This window comes from Rhynchophorus ferrugineus, unplaced genomic scaffold, assembly GCF_030347505.1.
Source record: "Rhynchophorus ferrugineus isolate W39M unplaced genomic scaffold, kcgeb_rfMv2 rfM2, whole genome shotgun sequence".
In the NCBI taxonomy this organism is placed as follows: domain Eukaryota; kingdom Metazoa; phylum Arthropoda; class Insecta; order Coleoptera; family Curculionidae; genus Rhynchophorus; species Rhynchophorus ferrugineus.
In genome coordinates this window covers 8,896,169-8,906,518 of record NW_027472581.1, presented here as the reverse complement: position 1 = coordinate 8,906,518, position 10,350 = coordinate 8,896,169, and the positions used below count along the sequence as shown (strand labels likewise).

At 33.0% G+C, this 10,350-nt stretch overlaps 1 protein-coding gene across 3 annotated transcripts in view; it reads right to left on the bottom strand.

Annotated features, from left to right (window-relative positions):
* Nucleotides 1-2,892: 2,892 nt before the first annotated feature.
* The window catches only part of LOC143191948 (facilitated trehalose transporter Tret1), a 48,149-nt gene continuing 40,691 nt past the window's right edge, over nucleotides 2,893-10,350 (bottom strand). Inside the window, exons 1-2 of one of the 3 annotated variants that reach the window (XM_076397388.1) lie at nucleotides 9,127-9,234; nucleotides 2,893-4,358 (exon numbers count right to left, since the gene is read on the bottom strand). In XM_076397388.1, coding sequence (XP_076253503.1) covers nucleotides 2,986-4,358; nucleotides 9,127-9,163 — 1,410 coding nt within the window. In that variant the 5' untranslated portion in view covers nucleotides 9,164-9,234 and the 3' untranslated portion in view covers nucleotides 2,893-2,985. Of the gene's footprint in view, nucleotides 4,359-8,991; nucleotides 9,235-10,350 lie in introns of those variants that run through there. The other 2 variants (XM_076397389.1, XM_076397387.1) reach the window with 2 other exon arrangements.

The window sequence follows — 10,350 nt, the reverse complement described above, 5'->3', positions numbered from 1 at the left end:
CTCTTCACTGTTTTCCCCTGCTACACCTTAGACCTTTTGAAAATAAATAATGTTCTTTAACGTAAGTATGCAGAAAAGCTCTTCAAAAAGAACGTATATAAGTATATTCAATTTCACAATTCTGTTAGAATAATTTACTATAGAAAATAAATCGCTTGAATTTTCCATATATTGCTATAAGAGATCTTAACAGATAATATTATCTTATATTTATTATATGTTAATCATTGTTATGAAATATCAAAATATAAAAAAAACAACTTACGTACTCAAATATTCTATTCAGTTATATTCTGATGTTTAAACAATAACATTAAATATAACTATTTTTAAATTATTATTTATCCATTTATATAATAGTTTATACGGCATTTATATATTTTATCTTATAGTTTAATGTCAGTATATATTTTCGTTATTCTAATTTTAAGTTTGAATAACAATATATTGCCGTGAAAAATTGTTAGAGAAACAAAGCAAGCAAAACAGGGATCAGTAAAAAATACAAAAACAATCTCAGGTACATTGAAGGTGGTGAACACTTGGCACACTTGATGAAGTTAACAGAAATATATTTCTTCCCAATTATTTGATTAAAAGTTCATTTCTGCAACCTTGATAACTATTATACTGAGTATCTTAGAATGTTCAAAGTTTTAAAGTTTAAAATATTACTACTAATTAATAATTATACAATGAATAAATAATGTGTATTCTTAAAAATAGTTCGTTTTCCTTAACAGCAACGTCAAAATCCTTCCCTGCTCATTAGGTATGCCACATCGTATATCTACACTATGTTATCTCCTGTGTTGAGTATGTACTATGGTCTGTTATGTTATAAAACAAGATAATATTAATGAACTAACTGACTATCTAATGCAGACATTCAAAAATGAGTTACATTGAGCATCATTTATGTTGCGCCACTTTTCTTAACAAGGAGATCTTAACTTAAATGATGACCAATAAATAAATAATATAATAATACACATGCCGGCTTGGTTGGCGCAGTGGTAAAGGCGACAGGACAGTCCACCTACTGTTGCGATAATCGCGGGTTCGAATACTGCTGGGGCACGGCCGTAAATTTATTTTTGTGATTGTTTAACACTTGTAATTGTCCTAGGCAAGGGTGTAAAACCCGACAAGGATAATGATCCCATCTTCTGGGATGATTCCTAAGTTGGTCTCTCGCCAGCCGGTAGGCTTAATGCCGAGGACCGTGGTTCGGGGCCCACATTAAACTGTAGGTCCAGTCCGGATCAATCCTCGTTGGTATAAATAATACACATGCGTTTTATGTTATTTTTCTACCTACTCTCTATTATGTTTTAACTCTCGAATAGATCACGGATTTGTGAAAATTGAGTGGTTCAAATATTGCTTTATTCGAATGATTATTATTTACTATTTGTTTTATTAAGTATTAAGTGTTACTTATAAATCGCTCAATAATCAATAATCCGTAAATTTATCTCACCAATTAAACAGGTTTGGTTAATAGAAGAATCGATTGGATAGGTTTTGGAGTGGCATTAAAAAAAATTAACTTGGCATACTGAAGAGGAACTAGAATTTGAGGAAACTATCATTAACCGAATTATTCATCCTTTCTGGAAACAACATTTCACAATTTATCAGGTATACAGAATCGCCAATATCAAAAAAATCACTAGAAGAAAACAAAATTTGTTCGGCAATATTTTTGAATGTGAAACAAGCTTTCGATAATGTTTGCCATGAATGTTTAAAGCATAATATTAAAACAATATTCTCTAAAAATTGTTTAGTCATATATAATTGACGGATACATCAAAGTCAAACAAGACTAGTCCTTTTTTCTCTATACTCTGGACTTGCCTAGAATTCAATGAAAATGTTGTTGTTATATATTGCAGATGATACTACAATCGTATAAACAAAAGTTACAAAAAGCTATTTCCGAAATATAATGTTGATCAGGAAAATGGCATATCAAAATGAATCAAAATAAATCAGTAGATATTGATTTTTACCAACAAAAGAGTAGCATAAGTAGCGTAAGCATAAGTCTACTCTAAAAACTCTCAAAACAAGTCTAGATATCTTGGCATGACTACTAGTTTCAAACTTGTTAAAGCAAGCCACATGTTACAAAAAAACGTCACATGTGAAAAACTCAAGCTGAAATGTAAAAAAATGTACTTGTTTTTGGGTAGATAACTCAGCCCTGTCAATATATAAAAATGTTTTACTTTACCAATAAGCCTTGAAACCCGTGTAGAATTATTGTGTTCAACACTAGGGCTGTAGCAGCCAAAGCAATATAAATATCACAAAAATATTCCAAAATAAGGTCCTGCGAGGAATTGTTGACGCTCCTTGATATATTCGGAACGATAATCTGCATAAGGATCTGAAGATCGAAATTGTCGATAACATTATCAAGGACTATGCCCAAAGAAAGGAGGCTCCATCAGCACTTCAATGTTGAGGTTCTCCAGCTCCCAGATAATGATGGCTTAGTCAGAATATTAAGGAGAGTAAAACAATGTAACGTGGTTCAGTGGAGTTATAAGTAAAACTCTGTCCATATTAAAACCAGTGACATAAATGTTAAGCCTAAAGTGTCTATCGTAGAATTCTAAAATCGTTGCAAATTAGGGAAAAATAATAGCCTGTTAGAGTTAATATATTAGATTGCTATAAGAAACAACAAAATAATTATTTATTCTCTTTATTATCTGTTGTTTGTTAAAATTATTTATAAGAGTAGTGAAAAACTGGATGGTAAAAATATTGTTTTTTTTTATTTCACCCGACAAAATATCTAAAAAGAATAACTATGGACTAGAATAACCCCTTAATCAAAAAATATCCGTATGAGTGGTGCAATAAAATATGATCGTGTTTATTAAATAAGTTATATTTAATAAAATTGTATAAATACTTACAATACAATAGTAATATAATGTAGATAGTATTTACTAAATTATCATTTGTTCACGGTGTACGATCGGTTCTATTATTTTCTGAACTATTTTGACTCGATTCCAGCTCAGTCCTATGTTCTCCTTTCAATATAAATTGTATCTCCTCCAACGTCTTCCCCTTAGTTTCGGGAATAAACAGTAACGTGAATACGACAGTTCCGAAACACCAACAGGCGAAAATGTAAAAGGGCACGTGGATGCCGAAGGAATTCTTCAGCTGGTGATAAACCTGTAAGGAGATTACCGAAAATCCTACATAACAAGCGTCGGAAATTGTCATGCCGATTGCTTTCATCTTGGCGGGGAACAGCTCGGCGGTGAGAACAATTGGCACTAAACCGATTCCGAACTTGAAAGCGGCCGCGTAACACATAACCGCCAGAGCGACCACCCAACTGACTTGGACGACCTCGTAGCCCCAGTTCTGTAAAGTGAAATAAACCGCTATTACCCCCAGGCTGAGGCCAGCGAAGATACCCGAGGTGATTAGAAGAATTCGTCTTCCGAAGTTATCGATGGCTAACGAAGCCGACATAGCCGCGCAGAACATCAAGGCGGAGAAAATAATAGCCGCCGTGGATGACGCTATGTGCACGGCACCGGCCTCCTCCAGAATCGAATGGAGATTCATCAACATCACCGAAATACTACTCATATGTTGGGAGCCGTTCAACCACACCATTATCATCAAAGCCTTCCTGTTACTCTTCACCAATAACAAGTCCTGGGGACGACCTTTCTCACTTTTCTGTCTCTCTATCGCGACAGCAATGTCCTTTAATTCAGCTTCAGTGTTCCCGTGGGGACGTAGTTGTTGGAGAGCTTTCCGTGCCTCATCCGGTTTATCTTTAAATAGGAGATAATACGGGGAATCGGGCATGAATGGTAATGCTACCAGGGTGATGGAGTTGAAACCGATGCCGATGATACAAGGTACCCAGAGAGGCACGAATGGAGCCACACAGTACACTAACAAAACGCCCGCTAGCATCATCAAATATATGATGCTGGAGAGGAATCCCCGAATTTTTTGATCGGCCATTTCGGCGATGTACATCGGCGCAGCAACGAATGCAGTATCTCCAGCGAGTCCTGCCAGAAATCGGGCAACATAAATGTATTCAATACAGGGCGCAAAAGCTATGACAATCCAGGCGACTAGCGTGGTGCTTGAAGATCCTATAAGAGAACCTTTGCGACCTATTTTATCCACTAGATACATGGTTAAGGGTAGTCCGCAACAAGCGCCCAACATGAGAATGGTTTCCAACCATTCCGCTTGATATTCGGTGACTGGAAATGGGCTGTCATCGGCCAGCAACTTTGGTATTACAGGTGCGGTCCACCCATATTGCATACCATCAGATATACATGATAATGTGCCTGAAAATAACACAAATAATTAGACATCTAATAAATAAATTAATATTCAATATTTTTATAAATCTTCATCTTCTTTATATTATTTTATTACAAAATTGCAAAATTTCTGGATCAAAAAATCGAAGTGTCTTCGAATGCATTCATTTAAGACAGAAATTCTAAAACTCTTTAAGCTACCACAGATATGTCCGCACAAAATTTTAGTGTTAACAACGCTAGAGGATTTAGTACTCTCTGCTAATTCATCTTATCCCTCTACAACTTCTATATAATCTTAAGCTATCTTAACATCCTATCCATCTTCCTGTCAACCACATGTAAACTTTAACAACTTAAATAAAGAAGTTTATATCAATCAGTGTTTTCTGTTCCCGAGCAAATACCTTCCATGAAATAGTTGTGAGTGTTCGAACAAAGTTCATACACACAACAAACAAATATTCCTACAGCTTCTTTACCTATAACTATACTCTTAAACAATTTATATTGTCAGTTGAAATCAGTATCTCATTAAAAGATAAGATTCCTTAATTTTTAGAGAAATTTAATGTTCACGTTAGCAAAAAAATCTACACTTTTGCGAATATATGAATAAATAATTGACAATACTTCTCCCACCTAACCATGTCTTAAATTCGTCTTGTTGTTAAAGTAAAATAGTACTGAACAATATCAAATTATAAATTAAAATCATCATAAGATAACATGTTTTATGAGAAAGTAATTAGATGTAAAGAACTGCTGAAAGTTGTGAAAAGAGAACGCAAATAAAACGTATATTATAACCCATAGCCTATGAACCACTAAAACGTGCAACATAGTCAACGAAAATAGCTCTTGTATGAATACAATAAGAAGCACAGCAGAGTCTCACATCAAGGCTCTAAGTATTGATTTTAAACATCCAGCTCATTTATTAATAATTGTTATGAATAGCATTTTTATAACACTACGAGTGGCATAAATCATTGCAAGAGTATGATACTTCCAGATTTCCTGTACATTTCAAAATTATTCAAGCGAATAAAAGTTGAATAAAAAAATGGAAATATAATATAAATTAAAATGTTATTTAAGAGCGGTGAGGCAAGAAATCTAAAGTTTAGGATGGAAGGCAAATGATACAGATAACTTGAATTAAACTAATTCTTTTTCTTATATTTTGGAGGCTGTTTTCTACCAACTAGAGTTAATCTGAATTGAACATTGCCTTAACGTGGACTCTAGCCATGTTCTTCGGCTTTCCGACTAGCAACTGGCCAACTTTAGTGACAATCCACGAAACGAGTCTTATCCAGGCAGGTTACTGGCATGATTAAGGTAATTTTACACTCTTCCCTTATATATATATTATTAGCTTTACTTTTGTGTTTTTGTGTTTTCTTTAATTTAGCTCTGTACATTTTCCTACGTAGCTTATTCTCCAACGTAATGCATTTTGTTATTCACTATGAAGATAACCTGCCCTATAAAGTTTATAGAGGTTTTCACACATCTTAAAAATGAACTTATAATTTTCTTAAATGATATCCAAGTATCTTTTTCTCTTGATTTTATCACTTCCTCGATATGGGAAAAAACTAAAAACAACAGGTCTATTGAAAAGTTTACGGCCTGACACAAAGATGGATCTACTAGAATTAAATCCATATGTTTTTTAGTTAGCCCTAACCCTCAAAAGATGCGTGTATATGTTAAATTTGACACCTGTCGGATCATTGTGAATTATAGCATTCTGAGTGAAGCAACTTTTGTTATTGTGAAAAAAAATGGATAAAAAGGAATTTCGCGTGTTGATAAAATATTGCTTTTACAGTTGAAGCAAAAACTTCGAAAATTAACCATCAAGGATTGGTATGCTAAGTTTATACGCGGTGAAATGAGCACCGAAGACGGTGACCGCAGTGGACGCCCAAAAGAGGTTCTTACCGACGAAAACATTTTAAAAAAATGAAATGACCGTAAATTGAAATCAAATGAAATAACAGACACTCTGAAGATATCAACTGAACGTGTACATCATATCATTCACAAATATTTGGGTATGAGAAAGCCCCCAGCGACTATTTCCTGTTCTCGGATCTCAAAAGAATGCTCGCTGGGAAGAAATTTTCGTCGAATGAAGAGGTGATCGCTGAAACTGAGGCCTATTTTGAAACAAAGGGCAAATCGTACTACAAAAATGGTATCGAAAAGTTGGACGGTCGCTATAATCAATGTATCAGCCTTGAAGGGAATTGAAGGGAATTATGTCCAATCAAAAAGCAAATTTTGCCAAAAAAATGTGTTTTACTATGGTAGGCTGGGGTCTTTTCAATTGATCTGTTATATATAATAGAATAATGATTATAGAGTGAAAATTAAAATGTGAATTTTTTTTGGTTAGGCTTCCTATTTATTATTTATTGTTTATTATGAGATGTTGTTAGTCTAGGCAATGAAGCATATTTTTATAACAATTGTTAATTTCAAATATTGTTCGATCACTGAATTATACCTAACAACATTTAAGTGTTAAAATTCCAAAACTATTATATTGCAATAAAATATTGAATGTAGTTAAGTTAAATATCTCTGAATGTTAGCATCCATCTAAAGCTATTTAAAACATGATAATATTTAAAATACATTTTGATATGATTATGTATTCCCGACAGAGGCGCTACCTATTCGGCATGTCTTTGAACCGGCTATACGTCCGCCCGAATGTGGATCCTTCCCAATTAGAAGTAGGAACAAAGAATTTAATTGCAAATTTCTAATTAAGTACACGTGGCGTCGAATTGTAAACTGAAAATCAAATTAAAAGGAAAAGACGTGTCTTGAAATTTAGCTTTGGGAAGTTAATGAAAGTTACGGTGTAGCTTGGCCGTTCTTTCTTTGCAGTAGTTTCTTTAGAAACTAAATTATAATTATGGTTATATAGTATACTTGGGTTTTTTAATACCTTTGTGAAAATGAAATGGAAATTTGAAGAAGTGGAAATGGAAGAAGGATTAAAACTTAATGATGAAAATCGTTTGTCATTATAGGATTTTTGAGGTATGACACAAACTAGAAATTAAGAGGAGATAGATCTGGTCAGCAATTTGAATTTTTAAACAGTTCATACCTTAATTCCTCGATTTTACTGGTGGTTTCTTGACACAGGTACTTTATTTTGTATATATATTCACACCTTCGCCATTACGTGCTCAACATTGACTTACAAAAGAAACAAATAGTTACAAAAACATAAAAAATTAAGCGAACAAAACTGTATATCAATTATATGTTTTAACACCATGTTTTAGTAATTAGGTATATAAAGTTAACATGGTCATCAGTAGCTTCTTTTAATTCATAGAACTTGATTGAATTGTTGTAGCAAAATTAAAGGAAAATATGTAATTCCAACAACAACACACACAACATTTACCTTTCCTATATTCGAAATATTTGATAATTATAATTCATAAATGAACTTGGTCAGGCTTTTTACTGTGAAGTTAGATTCTATTTTGGCTGTGATACCCACAATCGTAGGGTTGCCTTTTATATATGAGAATTGTGTTATAAGTTACTTCAAGTTAAGATACTTTTATTGAAGTAAAGGTATATTTCGACTTTGATCAGACTTCAGATCATTTACTGAGTTAAGTATTAGCTGTAGCCAACTTAGAAATGTATTTTAACAAAATTATTGATAATCGGTTTTCAGTAGTTAGTGGTAATACTGACGATGTAGATTTTAAAAAGTATCAACGTCTATTAAATATTGTAAGAACATTCAGTTGTCAAACAAAGTTTACTACGAGCAAGTACTAGTAGTCATTTTTTGTTCTTTATTTTTCCATGGCATGTAAATGAGTGAAAATAGTGAACTCAACTGTTAAGTTGTTTAGTTGTCTGAAAGTGTTCTAAGAGTTTAAGCTATATTATCGTTCAATATGTCTAACCTGTATTGTCTTCGAACTCTTTTAGTCCTTCAGACCGTTCTTATTCATTGAGATCAACATTGTTACTACCAAAAAGACAACAAAACCCACAATTACGTTATGACAGGACAACATAAATGGTTTCTAAAATAGTTTTATAGGCTTTGGCAGCAAATTTCTTCAAACCAAATAACAAAAGTAATGAAAACCGAGAATACAATTTTAATAATTCCATGACTAGCGTATGTTATGTTCAAAAAGGTCAAAATCACTTAATTTTTCACCTATGTTAATATTTTACATTTTCAGTAATAAACGTCGCTTTATCAAAATACTTCGCATCACTTAATAACTTCAAAATTAGTGTCGAATATATCAAGAACCATACAACGTGCAGTAATTTTCGAGTAGCATCAATTTAGTTCAATCAGCATAAGTAAAAATGTCTTATTAACTAAGAAATACGTTGTTATTCTACTACATAACTTATTATTCTACTTATCGTATAGTTCCTACAGTTCATTTCATTATCGAACGACTAGTTGCTGTCAATCTATTTTTATTAAAATCTTTTAAAGATTTTCGTTTCACGGCACACAAGAATTTTTCACGATAATGTATCAAAATAACCGCTTTTACCGTACAACCCCTTATTCTAATAAACAATTTTATTTGATAACAAATCCCGATATATATAAAGCAATTCGTATACTTACAATAGACATATTGATTACGACATAATCCATATATATCACGCTTGCATCAATATATTTAAAATAGATAATCTACATATGGTTTTACACTTAATATCCTAGCCACAAACAAACTTTAAAACTATATGGTACACTCACTTATAATTGTTGCACCAATAACACGTCCATTATTCATTATCAATCACATTATTATTAATCTAAAGACAGTTTTAATAACAAGGCAAACGCGCAACTAAAATAACATATATTGCACCAACAATGCGTTTTGTTTTGTTATTAAATTCAGATAAATAAAGAAGATAGTATAGAATAAATATAAAAGAATCCGTTCATAAACTAATCAGTTTGCTTTAATTGCCTTCTAGAAATTAAAAAAAAATATTCAAAGAGCTAATAGAATAAATATTCTGCTAAAATACTTTTAACTTAATAATATTTTCTTTAGGAATTATAGTTTATTTGATTTTACAAACGCATCATTTTAGGTACACTGTATTACGAAATACTGACGTCTTGTTCAGCTTTTGAGACCAGGTCTTAAACTTAATTTCTGGCCTTTAAATAAAAGGTACTAGTAAAAATTTTATAAAGAACGACAGTGTGTAGAATAGGCAAAAGTAACGTAAGTCGGTTTTAATGATGAATAACTTCTTGACATATATATAAATGTTAAAATATATAACAAGTTAATTGTAAAGTCCCCGGCCTACCATAGTAAAACACATTTTTTTGGCAAAATTAGTTTTTTTTATTCAACATAAATAACCTTCACTGGTGATACCAGATTATAGCGACCCTTCAACTTTTCAATACCATTTTTATAGTACGATTTGTTTTTTACTTCAAAATATGGGAAGAGGGAATAATCACTGGGGGCCAGATCTGGAGTATACGGTGGATGAGGATGCAATTTGAAGCCCAATTCATTGATTTTTGCCATCGTTTTCACTAACTTGTGACACGGTTCATTGTCTTGTTGAAGTAGCACTTTCTTCTTCTCCAAATGCTGCTATTTTTCGGCGCCTTCGTCCTTCGATCGGTCCAATAACGCTATGTAATAGTAGCTGTCGATGATCCTTCCTTTTTCATGGCAGTCAATGAAAATTATTCCATGTACACCGCAAATATAGACGCCATAACCTGTTGCGTTTTTCTACGGGAGCGGGTTCATCGTGTGCAGTCCACTCGGATGACTGTCGATTGGACTTCGGAGTGAATTGATAGAGCCATGTTTCATCCATTGTCATGTATCGACACAAAATCTCGGGTTTATTACGCTTGATCATTTTCAAACACTACTCCGAATTATCAACTCGTCGTTGTTTTTGGTCAAAAGTGAGCTCGCGCGGCACCCACTTTGCA